Source organism: Cryptotermes secundus, unplaced genomic scaffold (assembly GCF_002891405.2).
Source record: "Cryptotermes secundus unplaced genomic scaffold, Csec_1.0 scaffold318, whole genome shotgun sequence".
Taxonomy (NCBI): Eukaryota; Metazoa; Arthropoda; class Insecta; order Blattodea; family Kalotermitidae; genus Cryptotermes; species Cryptotermes secundus.
Genome location: NW_019730108.1, coordinates 2,478,120 through 2,493,818, shown reverse-complemented (window position 1 = coordinate 2,493,818; position 15,699 = coordinate 2,478,120). Strand labels below are relative to the sequence as shown.

The following is a 15,699-nucleotide window of genomic DNA, read 5'->3' as shown; positions in this document are numbered from 1 at the left end:
AGTCCTTTGTCCGATGATAATTCAATAAGTTTAAGGGTTTCTTCATGGGAAAGGGCTGTCTCTTTGTGTTCAACAACAGAGTTCACAATCCATATATTTTGCCTCTGGGGATCCTCATGTTCGGGATAATATTTTTCAAACAACAACAACAACAACAACAGCCAACCGGTTCTTCTTGTTTAACCACCACCTCCGTGCCACTGACCTACAAGTTACCTGGATTCACTGGCCGATATCCCCCCCTTTCGCCCCCCCAGACCATATATGGACTTAATCGCTGTTCATTCTTCCCATTGGTCCCACCTCCCAACCCCCCCCCTGCCTATTTCATATATAAACCAGCACTGTTCACTTCCAAATCATTGCTGCTACAGCTATCTCTATTCGCATGCATCTCAAATACCCTGAACATGAAGGCGGTATGTTCCTCCAAAACGTCGGTTAAAACGAAGAATACATGGCGCCAGATCCCGGAAGACGACTTTCTTCATATTAAGCCAGAGTTTGAGTTTCTTTTTGAATGATTCAATCTTGTTCCACACATTAAATATTGTGGTATCTGGACCTTGAACTTTTAAATTCAACTCGTTCATGTAAGAAAATATGTCGCTGAGATACGCCAGCCTGGCTACCCATTTCTTATCCTGGAAATAATGGGACAGGTTACTTTTCTTATCAATTGGAAAGAGCTCAACTTCCTTTCGGAATTCATATAACCTCTTGAGAACTTCACCACGGGACAACCAATGAACTTCCGAATGGAAAAGAAGATTTTGATGATCAGAGCCCATTTCATTGCACAATGCTTTTAACAGTCTTGTATTTAAAGCACTGTTTTTATATAATTAATAATCTTAACAGACTGAGACAGAACTTCATTAAGCTCAGGTGCCATTTTTTTGGAGGCTAGGTTTTGCCTATGAATGTAGCAATGCGTTGACACTAAGTTATTGCCTGCCATATCCTTAATTTTAGTGACCAAACCTGAGTTTCTACCTGTAGTGCAAACTCCATAGCAATTTTTCCCGTCGAGACCTCTCTCTTCAATGAAACCATTTAAAACTTTAAAAATTTCATTGCTGGTAGTGTGCGTAGGTAATTCAGAAACACTTAAAATGTCTTCCTTCATGTCACTCTCTTCATGGTCAATATATCGTACATACATAAGTAAAATGCTGCTGTTCTGAATATCTGTAGATTCGTCCAGTTGTAATGCAAACAATTTCGATTTTCTAATTTTTTAAATGACTTGCGTTTCTGTATCTTCTGTCATATCAGATATCCGCCTACCAACTGTATCATTCGACAATGGGATGTCTTTCATTTTACTTGCCGCAGACTGGCCTAATACTTCATCACAAGCAGCAATCAAAGAAGGCTTAATGAGTGCTTCCCCAATGGAATATGGTTCTTTACATTTAGCTATCTGTAGTGATATTAAATAGGATGCCGTCAGAAGTGAAGTGTCAGTGGTTGAAGCTTGGTAAATAATTTTCTTTTCTACTTTAAGTGCATCTCTTTTACGCACAAAGAATTCAATGGGTTTGTTGACTAGATTGGAATGTCTTGTGTCGAGATGTCGGGTTAAGTCGCGATGGCTTCATAGCTTCATTTCCCAGAACAGTAGCACAAATGACACATTGAGGTCGTGGCAATTGGTCAGTGTTAGGGCATTGTATGAAACCAAATTTTAAGTAGTTGTCTATGTACTTACGAATGGATGGAGACTTTTTCTTCTGTGTGCTGGTGGTTTTCCCTTCATTTTGTACATCATGGAGATCGCTATGTAGGCTTGAGGTGGATGAATCACTACTTGTTGCGTCACAAACACCTTCAATACAAGATCTCTTAACACCAAAATTAAACATAGTCCCCTATCTCTTATTCATATTAACACTTAAATCACTCAGGTTTCGAAACAAGCACTTACACACTGCAGTATTCAGTATCACTAGATTTGAGAACCGGATACAGACTGCCTTGATCTTCAATTTCAGTAGAAACATTTTCTTTATACTTCCTTGCTGGTTGGTCACTGACATTTGCAACACGGATGTTATTTCGCTCAGTTCTGAGAACAGAGGATATGCCGCCCATTGTTGTAATCGGCTTGCAGGTAATTTTTATGACTGGTCATAAACATCGGTATTGCCTTTCCGGAATGTTGAAAGAGTTGGATGTCTGAAAATTCCCAATCATTCATGAATACTTCCATGTTTAAAAATATGCGGCTTGGTCACTGACATTTGTTACACAGATTTAGGTGTTCTGTGTCTGAGCTTCTCGACACAAATATTATTCTCCTCAGAATATTTCCACTATAAAATATTTATTCATTAAAAATGCTTAGAAAATGAAAATGACAAATTCCAGAAGAGCCTCTCGCGGCCCAGTATAATTGATGCCAGGGCCCACTACTGGGCCGTGGCCCGGCGGTTGGGAAGCACTATTTTACAATGCCTTTGTCCATGGGTTGAGTTACCCTCATGGTGCTGGACAAGAACTGTGCAATACGTACACTGGACAATTTAATAGGAAAACAAGAAGTTGAATTAACCAAAAACAACAGAACATTCCACTTCTGTTGTTTCATTCTTGTAACTGTCAACCATTCCTCCACAACATGGGAAAATGGTCATCCATATTTTCTGTAAAGGTCCCAGATGATGGGAACTTTCTTAAAGTCGTTGTTCTTAAAATATTATGGCAAACAGCCCTACCTATAAACACAGATTTTTCAACCTCTCCGTTCACATGAGAACAGAGGAAAATTGCTGATGTCCCTTTTGAAAGTTTTGTACAGGAAAAACTTTCACTTTTCAAACATATTTTTTCTTGGTAATGCATGAAATACCAATCCCATCTGAACACCATTTGCAATATTCTTTGGGTAGCATCCATCCATAACAAAATACAATTTGGCTGCCCAGCCTGCTGTAATTTCTGTAACTGGTTCATCACAGATGTCATTTAAAGCAATTAATGCCTCTTCCTGATATTTTCTAACCATACATTAGACATTTCCCCAGCTTTTCAATCACATGTTTCTTATCTTCATCTACCACTGGTCCAGATATTTGAATGTTTCCAGCCATTACACTCTCTCACTGTTATCTTCTTTTCCAGATTACCTTACTTTCTGTTTCATCGAACCTGTATTATAATTCAGCCACTCGCTCTTAAGATGCTGTACACTTGAGTTCTTCCAACATTAAAAATTGTCACAACTTGTTTTACCATCAACTTACCTTGTTTTTACTAACTTCAAACAAGTTAAGGAATAATGGGAACACAGGACATCCCCGTATTATCTCTGATTTACATGTATTTCCTTATTGCCCGACAACGTACCCTCGTAAGTTTTCATCCTTGTGTTAAAATACCAACTTTGAACAGTTTTAACTATACGATTAGGGCATTCTTTCTTTGTCACTGCATTCCAGTGCTGACTTGCAAGGCACTCTATCAAACACCTTCACAGAGTCTATAAACAATATACATGTAGGTTTGCCTGTTTAAAAATAAATTATTTCTACTTGTACCCAAAGACTTTTATACATATCAAACTGCCTAATAAAACATCAATGGCAGACCACCCATAATCATCAAGGTATCTCAATGGGGTAAATGTAGATGCAAGTGCAAGCAGAGAGCCGTTAAGGTTTCAAGGAGTTAAAGACCGTAACATATTTTCTGTTACCATGACCTGTTGAGTTATGTGCATTTCTGCTGATGAAATTAAGCAAAAGTGAGGTACACTGGAACCTCGCTTAACAAGAATAATTCATTCCAGACTCTTACTCGTAATGTGAAACAATTTTTCCCCTATAAATTAATGTAAAATACGATAATGCGTTCCAGGCCGAAAAAAAAAAACTCAAAAAATTTTATGTATAACGTTTATTCAAAGAAAATTATATATACATTGTTAAGGAGCGTGAATCATCTTCATCTTTTTTCTTCTATGCGGAATGAACCAACCTGGAATGCAAATTCCATTTGCAGCAAACAAAAAAAAAATTGAAATAATTAGTTTATTATTTATGATACATATCTAATTCTTTTTTGCTAGAAAGCTGTCTAGAGATGTTTGTTTTTGCCGACGCTTCAAAATTTGGTGAAAATGTGACAGCATTATCATTAAATAAATTTGTAGCGCGCATAGCCACTGCCTTATTAGGGTGATGCTTCCCAATGTATGATGCAACAGTTTTCCATGCTTTCAGCATTTCTCTTATTGCACCAGAAGATTGCTGCTTTGCTGTTACCTCCTCCTCCTCCTCTGACAAACTCTCCTCCATAGCTTCTTGCTGTGAAACACAATGCAACTCCATAAGCTCTTCGGTGGCCAGCTCTTGGCTGTGCTCTTCCATAAGCTCATCGATATCATTGTTATCCACCTCCAGCCCCATGATTCTGGCCAAACACACGATCTCGTTGACTACAGGCTCCACAGGTACTATCTCAAACTCCTCAAAGTCACATTCGACAACTCTCTCTGGCCAAAGCTTCTTCCAAGCAGAAGTGAGGGTTCTCTTGGTAACCCCTTCCCACGCCTTTTCCATCATCTTGAGGCAGGCAACGATGTGGAAGTGATATTTCCAAAACCCTCTGAGTGAGACTGATCCCTTCAGTCACCTCAAAACAATGCTCGAAGAGTGCTTTAGTGTACAGCTTCTTAAAGTTAGAAATAACCTGCTGGTCCATAGGCTGGAGTAACGGAGTGGTCTTGGGAGGCAGAAACTGAATCTGGATGAATTTAAATTCTTCAAGGTCATCTCGTAGATCTGGAGGATGTGCAGGAGCATTGTCCATAACAAAGTGGCAGATTCATCTCATTTCTGCAAGGGTTATTAAACTTTGCACACAAAAAAATCACAAATAATATGTCTGAACACAAGTTTGGAAAAAATGTGTGATCACGAGCAACACTAAGATGCTAGCGGAACGAGTGCTAAACACAGACTGATGTAGCAAGCGCACAATCTGGGACTTCCGCTCTCGTCACTCGTTATGCGAAACGTCACTTGTTAAGTGAGTCATTTTTTACACTTTGTTTTGCTCATTCCGCGAATTACTCGTTATGAGAGGTGCTCGTTAAGCGAGGTTCCACTGTATTATTCTTTCCCCACTTCCACTGAAATAGAAGTTCTGTGTTGACAGTTCACTGTGATCAGTGTAGTGTGGTATTACATACCTGTTCCTGCTAAGTTTGTCCCAGAAATATCTAGTGATGTGAGGTGAGGAAGGCTCTCAACAAGCATTGCGAGCATGTGGTTCTCATTCCTGAAAGTTACATTTTTCTCCTTCAACTGTGAGATATCCAGATGCCTGTGGGCAGTAACAAAGCTTTAGTACTCGAACACACCATTAAAGAGATCATCTCAGGATATAAATATAAGTATGACACATAATAAAGAATGTCTTTACAGCACAATGACCAGTTACCTGTTCCTCCTTTATCTGAATGTTTTGACATATATAATATAAATAATATAATATTTTTGTATTTTGCCAATACATTTGTAGCTGGCGAGAGGCTGAAGTTGATTGGTTTACTCTAATTCAATTTAAACTACATTCTTGCTGAGTCTATTAATATTTGTCCACCATGTTTTCCTGTGTTAACCTACACTCAAATATCACCTGTGCACTGTGCTTCTTCAATACTGACACTTTTAACATTTCATGTTAAAATTTGCCGATTTTACAGATCTAGCGGATTTAAAATCCCTATTCCCATACGAGAAAAGTAATAAAATGTTAATTTTTCTGTAACTGTGACTGTACATCACATCATGTGGGTGCATGGTCAAGCACATAGTCTTCACATTAGTTACATGAGTGGGTTGAAAAAACGTCCACTGGTACTTGCCCAAAAACCTGCCAGTGCCACTCTCTCCATCACAAATCCCCGTATTGACTACCTTTGGACTGAACTGGGCTTTCACATTGAGAAACCAATGACTATCCATCTAAACTAGAGCACAAGCCTTCCACATAATAAAATATAATGCAAATCCAATCTTCCTAATTGTACATACTATCCACATGCAGACTCCTTAAATTTATACAAATTATGACTGAAGAAAATGAAACTATCATTCAGCACACTTATAATAACAAAAAATTACCTTAAGAAGGCAATTCTATAAACTCACCTCAGATTCACTAGCTTACAGAGAGAACCAACTGCACCTTGCAACCACTGAACATTATACAGTATTAGAGAGATGAGGTTCTTTAGCTCACACAGATATGACAGGTCTCCTAAATCAACACATTCTGACAAATCAAGGTATGTTAAGTTACGAAGAGGACGCAACAACAATGGAAAATACATCTTCTCTCCTTTTACAATAAAGTGCCTCACAGCCAGACGTCGTAAATTTGGAGTTTGTAATATGTATCCCCTTCTGTGGTAAGCACTGTCCTGCAGTGTGCTCGGAAGCAGACGAACTGAAGAGCCAATAATGAGTGACAGCAAACTATTGCCACAATCGTTTATGTGCACCAACGAACTTTCTGTTATGTTGGAACAGTTATCAATAACCAATTCTATTAACTTCTGGTTTAGGAGAGTACACAATCCATCGTCTGTAATGCTAGAGTTTCTTAAGTGGACTCTCTGAAGCCTTGCTGTCTGTGGGTTTTGAAAAATATTTACAAATCTGTCATCTAAAACATGGCCACCTTGCTGGTAAACATGCAGAATTTTTTCACAGATTTCAACAGGAAGAGCAAGACCATCTTTCAGCCTATAATTCTTTGTAAAGGGATCAATGGAACATATAGTATCAAGATGACCAACCACATACTTCAAGCACAATTCTAATAATGTTTCTGGTGCACTATCCTTACACACAGTCAGGAAAGGCAGCATAATCATGGGGACTTTTGTCATCCAACTGCAAATTCAAAAACATAGAAAAAGGTTAGAGATATATATACAGAATCCCTAAAAATATATACACCTTTTCTACATTCATAAAACATGTACAACTAATGGTCTGGCACTGTGGTCACTCTCTTGACTCATACTTTGAGGTTGCTTAGTTCAAATCTTGGCCAGGATATTGGTTATCTTAACAAAGGTCTTTTGTGATTTCTTTCAGTACCTACAAGAACATGTTGTGATAGTATCTCAATTAGGCCATTCCCACTTATTTATTCCTCATTCATCTGACCCGTATGATCCCTGGCATTTTAACACTGTGCATTTCAGGCGATCATATCACCTCCATCTTCAAGGTCAAAGAAATAGCAGTGCAAGAAACTACAAGAAGCAGGAAGCAAGCTGGTTGCTATCTATTTCCACTGGTTTCTTGCATGGTTATTTCTTTGACCCTGAAGATGAAGGTGATACATTCCTCTGAAATGCTGGGCTTTTTCCAAACTGCTTTGTGTTACGACACAAACAACTGCACTCCTCATAGTCACTGGTGTAAGAACTTCAATTCCATCATTCACCTACCATCATCATTTGATGATATATAGTCTTGCTACTAAAAGCATCATGAAATTACCCACAAGAAATAATCAAAATATTGATATCAGCGCAATATTTAACAACAGAAGGAGCTAGATGACACTGGTTTTCTGTGTAATGCTGATAGACTCAAGAACACTTAAACTGAATCTCAAGACTTCACTTGACATATGAGGAATACAAGTGGTTTTGTGTTAATGGGAAACTAGGAATGTGAAAGTGATACAGAGACTTTGGATAAATTAGCCTGAAAGTGAACCAGCAACACATTTAAACATCTCAACCAAGAGTTTAAATGAGGCACAAGACTGTAAGATGCTCTGAATAATCTCACAAGTAGACCACAGTGGAAGTGTTATATTTTCACACTATGCCCTACAAAGTCTCTGAAATGTTCTTGTGAGACTAACGTCTGCAAAACCATACATCAGTGAATTCTGCATACAGCATAACAGACCATACTTATACAGATCACTGCAGTGTTTGTATTTTGTGGCTGGTTTTTACACAATAGCAATTAACCCTTTTCACTTTTCAAATTCTCACTTTTCACATTTTATCATGGTATCAATCACCACATTGTCTATACTGTCATCAGAAAAAGAAAGTCCATGTGGCCGAAGAGAAACCAGTTACTCCATTAAAGTTAGTGTTGGCACTAAATTTGGGTTTTTGTATTTTCTTTATTTGTGATTTTTGTTGATTTTGTACTGATTATTAATTGGAATATGTTGAATTTTATTTATTTTTGTGACTGTGTTTTATTCAAACATTTAAAAAAATGGCTTAATTTTTGCCTTGTACTGAGCTGTAGTCTGTCCAGATTAGTCACTGGACATTTTTCTCTGAGGGCTGTTCGTAAAACTTCCTACATATGAATGCTATAGAACATAATGATACATGCACTGACAATATACACACCAATAAAGTGAAAAACAGAGCATTATGGCATTGCCACAAACTTGAAGGATTTCATAAACAAATCTGGAACATGGATCAGAAATAAAGGAAACCTCAACACCACTTCGATATCGCCTGTGGGGGTACTCCGAAGCACAATGTATGCCAGGGAGTCAGCAACACTATTCAGATTGAATTTTCCTTTAAAGATATTTTCACAATATTCATATATGCATGCCCGCCTAATATGCCATTGATGTCAATGACACACTGACCTGACAGTGGGCATTTGGAACGTTTATAACGCAGTAACATTTCCTGACACTGAATTAATGTTTTACAGAAATAGGTGCATAAACGTGTACACGTTTTGGGGCAGTCTGCACATACAAACAATTATTACGCAAAAATATTCACATTCTACTCAGATTAACTAATCATATAAGTAATCGTCAGATGGTAATTCCATTCGCATAAGACGGAATTTGAAACTTAAGACTTCAGCAGGTCACTGTCAAATGTTTTATAAATAAGACTAAATTTAATACATCTTGAACAAATTCCTAAAGTCTAACAACAAAGTGATATATACCCTTTACAAAATAAATTAAACTCGCGTGTTTTATATTCATAAATTAAATTCGCACTTCCGACCACTACACACTAGGTAAACTCCACTTCCTACAAACGCACATGCACAACTGCCTTCTTGAACGTTCATGAACTCATGAGTTCATTTTGGTCGTGCAACCTATTTTCATATACTCACTGCTCATGTTCATGAGCGTTCATGACACTTCAACTAACGTTTACAGTGGTTCTATCAGCGTACAAATTGGCCTTGTTCAGAAATGGGACATGAGTCAGTGGCATTTGTTTCTAACGATCGGTAGCATGCCAAACGCAAAGTAATAATCATACCGGGGTTGGGAGAGACACTCCTGACTAGCAGTATAGCTAGGATTTGAGGGATCTGAGGTTCACACAGCGACGGTTACGAAGATTTCAGAGAAACGCGTCGCCTTCTCCTTTAGTGCTGAAGAAAATGACCGAGGTCACACCAAGGAAACTAGCAACCACAACGCAACCGCGATTTCTGAGAATTGTTATCAGCCTCAGTTGCACACATGTAACTCAATTCAACACCGACAATTGTGGAAACGGCAACGCAACTCGCGGAGAGACTGAGTAACTCAATTTTCTGGCAACGGAGCATGCCAGCCTTCTCACAAAAGCATAGCCGCGTGGTTTCCTAGTATCAGCTGTTCTCAAACGCGCACGAGTGATTCATTTGTTCGTTAGCAAGAAAGGTTGACGAAGCTGCTAATTGTGTTTTTTCTGCCGTTAACTGAGCAAAAGCTTGGTATATATAACAAATGCCAACCAGACTATGCAAGGTGGGACAAAATAGATTTGTCTTGGGAAAGAATTTCTCTTGAGACAAAGCAGTGTGGATCCATGTTAAGTTCTTTTGAAATAATATAAGCACTTCAGTTTAAATTGCCACAGAAGAATGGATGCAGCCATAATTTCTTTTCCTAATATTGTATTGTCACGTGTTGGGTGTATAACGCGACAAATAACTTCACGCCGTATTTGATATAGCGAATTTTATTGATTGATTGATTGATTGATTGATTTATTTCGTCACTGTAGATCATTGTACATGATATATGACAAGTCAAGTTAATTCTGAATATTAACAATTTGATATATAAGTAGATTAAAATTACAATAGTTACAATTTTTTACATTCTTATTTGTGGAGAATTTGATGGAATGAACATTGGCAGGGGAAACCGAAGTACTCGGAGGAAACCTGCCCCAGCGCCATTTTGTCCATCACAAATCCCACTTGCTCAGATCACAGTGGTGGGAAGCCAGCGACTAATCGCTTAAGCTATGGCGTGGCCTTAGAATAATGATATTGATAGCTAATGTGATGTTCTCAGCAGATTGGTGCCCTTCTTGATGGCCTGGTATTCTCTATCTCTCTCTAAGCGGCCTACGTAGACGTCCCTCCATCTCATGATGTCCTTTCTATCACATCCAACATGGTGTCTTGATTCCTTTAAGCAGAAGAGAACTGCGCAGTATACATTCATAGCATGCTGGTATAAGCTCAACAAGTCACTTATTCTTGAATTATCTGGTAATATTGATATTAACTAGGATTTATCCCCAAACAAGAAGAATTCATCTATACTATAAAAACAATGTTCAAGGAGAAATGTTTTCAAAGTCTTTTTAAATTTGTATAGTGCTGGTATGTCCTTTATATATTGCGGCAAGTGGTTTAAAAGACGAAGTCCAATATTATTGAAGTTGTTTTTACACAGACTCGTCCTACATGGAACTATGAATAAGTTGTCTTTTTTTCTTGTATTGTGTGAGTGTACTGCTGAATTAGTGATGAAAACATTCAAGTTGGATTTCATGTAAACTAATATTTCATATATATACAGACTTGGTAGAGGTAATATATGTAACAATTTAAAATATTGTTTGCAGCTGGTTGTTTTTTGTATTTGCATTATAGTTCTAATAGCTCTCTTTTGTATCTTAAAGATCAATTTTGCATTCGCTGAATTGCCCCAGAATATCAATCCATATGATAGCAGGGATTGAAAATACGCATAGTATAAAGCAAGAACAGTCTCTAATCCTGATACTTTTTTGACTATTCGCAAGCCAAAACATATTTTACATAACTTACTTGCTAGTGTTTGAGTATGTGTGGACCAGCTTAATTTTTTGTCTAACGACATTCCCAAAAATTTGGTATGTTCTGTATAATTGATGACTTTATCATATAGTTTTATTGGTGGGCATTCTGGCTGTATTTTTTGTGGTTGGTGAAAGGATATTGCTATCGTTTTTTCTTTATTAATAATTAATCTGTTACTTTCAAACCATTCTGTGAGTTTATTTATTAATGCGTTTATTTTCCTTTGGACAACATTAACACTATTTCCTGATATAAAAATACTTATATCATCGGCAAAAAACGTTAGTTTTCCTTGTTCAATACCTGCTTCTAGATCATTAATATATAGCAAAAATAAAATTGGTCCAAGAACAGAACCTTGTGGGACTCCATGTCTTACGGGTCTACTCTGAGATAGATAGTTAATGCTTACATTCGCTTCTCTACATCTATATGTGATTTCCACTTTCTGTTCTCTTCTTTCTAGATATGTTTGAAACCATTTTAGTGCAACCCCTCGTATTCCCATTCTTGTCATCTTTCTTAGCAATATGTCATGATTAACTAGGTCAAACGCTTTTGACAGATCCAGAAATAGCCCTATACTTACTTCTTTCTCATCTTGCGATTTATAGACCCCTTCTATGAACTCTGCAATTGCTGTTTTTGTTGTTTTTCCTTTGCAAAACCCATGCTGTTTGCTACTAATTAAATTGTGTTTATTTAAAAAGGATAAAAGTCTTTTATGCATAATTTTTTCAATTATTTTTGAAAAAACAGAAATTAGTGATACTGGTCTATAATTCGCAACATCACATTTCACATTCGCTCTTACAATCACACAATTTACAGATCCACAATTACTGCAATTTGCAGTATTACAAATACTAGACTGCGTACTCTTCACTGGCCAACTCGTAACTACACTGGTGTCAGATGTGGTTACGAACTTACACGTGACCGTGAGTAATAATTGAATTGTTGTGCATCGAGTACTTTACTGCAACAAAATGGAGATGCAGCGAATAATCGAAATGCTGGCGAAGGCAGATGCCGACCGAGTGCATGTGCAAGACAGAATGGAGGCCAATAGAAGAAAAGACAAAGAAGATTTAATGGCCAAATTAGACGCCAATCAAGAAAAGGCGGCGACCGATAGGAAGACAGACAAAGAAGAGCTAATGGCCAAATTAGACGCCAATCAAGAAAAGGCGGCGGCCGATAGGAAGGCCGACAAGGAAGAAATGAAGGCCGCAATGCAATCTATGCTGTCAGAGTTGGATGACACAATCCAACATAGAATTGAAAACATTTTCGCGATCTTTGAACACGACAAATTAAATCTCCAGGAAGAACTAACGAATGCCTGTGCATCAATCGAAGAAAACAAACACGATTTCCAGGCCCGGTTGGACATAGTACAGATGAAGGCCGAGCGGGGAAATACATCAACGATCGTCGCGAGCACAGCTCAGCCACCGACATTCAACGGGAATTCAACGTGGAGCGTGTTCCGGCGACAATTTGAGACCGTAGCAGAACACAACCAATAGTAGGACCGGGAAAAATCGACATACCTAATTACTGCCCTGAAGGGTCGGGCGGCGGAAGTACTACCCGGCATTCCGACAAATACGGCTTACGAGGAAACACTTCAGGAATTAGAGGACCGCTTCGGGGACCAACACTTTGCAGCTGCTTACCACTGCCAATTAAGAAGAAGGACGCAGAAACCTGGAGAATCCTTGCAAGATTTTGCCACGGTCATTGTACTGCTTGCCCTTCGTGCCTACCACAATCTACCTGCTGACCACATGCGAAGAGAGGCATGAAAAGCGTTCGTATACGGAATACGAGATGCCGATATAAAGATTCAGCTGCTGCTGGGAGGGGAGAAGGCAGTAAGTGAGGCCCTCCGACAAGCATTAGAGCTGCAGGCGGTACTGGTAGCAGCTAGACCTCACGAAGATAACACAAAGACCTACCGGAAATTCCGATCATCCCCGACCCAACGAGGAGGCGCTCAACAGTCCAGCAGCTGGACCTTTGAGAGCAATAGCCGCTACGGCAGAGGAAGTGGCAATAGACCGCACCAGGACCGAAAAGAAGGACCTCCAAGAAATAAGCGGGAATCGCCGGGGAAATCAGAATGGCGACCCGGAAACAACAGGGAAACAAGCTGGAGAAACGACAAGCCGTCGGGAAACGAGCGACGGCCGGCGGAGAAGGGCGAACGCAGGCATATGCGTTAAGGCACCCACACTACGCACCCACCGACATCACGGAAAAGGCCAACACCAGCCTGGTCACCCAGGGATGGGTCGGTGATAAGCCGTGCCAGGTGACAGTGGACACTGGAGCATACGTCACGGTAGTAAGACCGGTTTCTGCTGCCGGATGGCCTGAAAGGCAGCCAAATCCAGATTTCACGCTGCAGACCGTGTCTGGAGGATCCCTACCCATTCTGAAAGAAGTTCTGTTGACCCTTACTCCGGGGCGCCGACCGCTAACAATGTGGGTTTTCGTCGCGAATATCACAGATGAACTCATCCTGGGACTGGACATACTGCGCACCTATGATGCGTCAGTGGATATAGGGCGCCAAACTCTGCTCGGGCGGAAGAAGTATTGTTATGGAGTCCTGGGGCAGGACCCCGTCCTTCTAGCTTAGTAGTGGCAAAGGACCATGTGATACCCGCACAGAGCGCGGGAATAGTTATGGCTAAAATGGAGAATCATCTGGGAGTAGAAAATGGTCTAGTAGAACCAAGCCCCCAGGCCCATCCGCCTGATGGAATCTACGTAGCCAGGATCCTAGTTCAGGACTGTCAAGAAGAACCAGTGAGGGTCATGAATGTTAGCCACAAGGACCAAAACTCATGAGAGGATCCCCTCTGGAGCACTGTGAGCCAGTAACACTCGTGGCTTTGCCCGAGGTGGGGCAGCCACCAGCACCAGGCCTAACACTAAAATTGGCGGACGTGACCACATCGGCCAAGCCATACCTAAACTCCAGAGAATTTCAAGAATTGGAAGAACTCGTGGCCGAGTACGCGGATATCTTCGCACAGGACAACGAAGATTATGGAAGGACAAACAAAGTATATCACCGCATAGACACGGGAGAAGCCCGACTAATTCGACAGCCACCAAGGAGGGTACCCCTGGCAAAACAAGCAGAAGTAAAGGAAATGCTCGACAACATGCGAGGACAGGGGGTTATAGAAGAATCGGACAGCCATTTGTCGTCGCCGGTCGTTTTGGTCAGGAAAAGAATGGTGATCTCCGCTTCTGTTTGGACTACAGAAAGCTGAACGACGTCACCAAGAAGGATTGCTTTCCACTACCCCGCATTGACGACACCCTGGACACGCTGGCCGGAGCCAATTGGTTTTGAACTCTCGATTTAAAGAGTGGCTATTGGCAAGTCGATGTACACCCAGACGACAAAGAGAAAACAGCGTTTTCGGCAGGTCAAGGGTTATGGCAAATCATAGTCATGCCGTTTGGCCTCTGCAATGCTCCGGCAACCTTCGAGAGGCTAATGGAGACAGTCCTACGAGGGCTCACTTACGATTCATGCCTTGTGTATTTGGATGAAGTGATCGTAATAGGACGCAAATTCCAAGAGCACATGCTCAACCTACGGAACGTGTTCGAGAGGTTCAGTGAAGCCCGTCTGAAACTTAACCCGGAAAACTGTAAACACTTGCAGGAATAGGTCAGGTACCTCGGGCATATTGTATCACCAGAAGGGATATCCACCGACCCGGACAAGTTGAAAGCCGTGCGAGAATGGCCGACCCCGAAGGATAAACATGAAGTTAGAAGTTTCTGGGACTATGCGCATATTATAGGCGATTTATTTCAGGGTTTTCCAACATTGCGAAACAACTAACTGGACTAACGGAAGAGAAACAGCCCTTCCAGTGGACTCAAGAAGTGGTGGCCGCTTTTCAAACACTAAAGGGTGCCCTATGTGCTGCCCCTATTCTTGCCTACTCACAGCCAGGAGAGAAATTCATTGTGGACACAGATGCAAGTAATGTCGGAATGGGAGGAGTACTCTCTCAAGTATAGGACGGACAAGAGCGTGTCATAGCTCACTTCAGCAAGACGCTGAACAAAGCAGAAAGAAATTACTGCGTAACCCGACGAGAACTACTTGCCATAGTGAGGACACTGGAACATTTCCACAAGTACCTCTACGGACAACAGTTCCATCTGCGAACGGACCACTCTGCGCTTACCTGGCTTATGAGCTTCAAGAACATAGAAGAACAAACTGCGAGCTGGATACAGCGTTTACAGAGTACCACTTTACTTCGGAACATCGTCAGGGCCGGAAACATAACAACGCCGACCCCCTTTCTAGACGACCCTGCAAAGAGCAATGTGTGCACTGCCACAAAGTTGAGACGCGGGCAGAGGTAAAGCAAATACGCGTTATTGGAACCCTATCGGCAGCCGGCTGGGACCCGGTTACCCTAAGAGAGGAACAGCTAAAAGACCCAGACATAGGGCCTATTCTACAGGAAGTAGAAAACGACCAACGACCGAAATGGCAGGACATCGCGGATCGGAGTCCCACGTACAAAAGCTA

At 40.6% G+C, this 15,699-nt stretch overlaps 1 protein-coding gene across 7 annotated transcripts in view; it reads right to left on the bottom strand.

The window, feature by feature from the left end:
* LOC111866077 (protein zer-1 homolog) overlaps nucleotides 1-9,415 on the bottom strand; it is a 48,802-nt gene extending 39,387 nt beyond the window's left edge. Inside the window, exons 1-3 of one of the 7 annotated variants that reach the window (XM_023854644.2) lie at nucleotides 9,311-9,415; nucleotides 6,162-6,908; nucleotides 5,198-5,331 (exon numbers count right to left, since the gene is read on the bottom strand). In XM_023854644.2, the coding sequence (XP_023710412.1) occupies nucleotides 5,198-5,331; nucleotides 6,162-6,904 (877 nt within the window). In that variant the 5' untranslated portion in view covers nucleotides 6,905-6,908; nucleotides 9,311-9,415. The other 6 variants (XM_033752103.1, XM_023854645.2, XM_023854643.2 and 3 more) reach the window with 6 other exon arrangements.
* Between the last annotated feature and the right edge of the window lie 6,284 nt (nucleotides 9,416-15,699).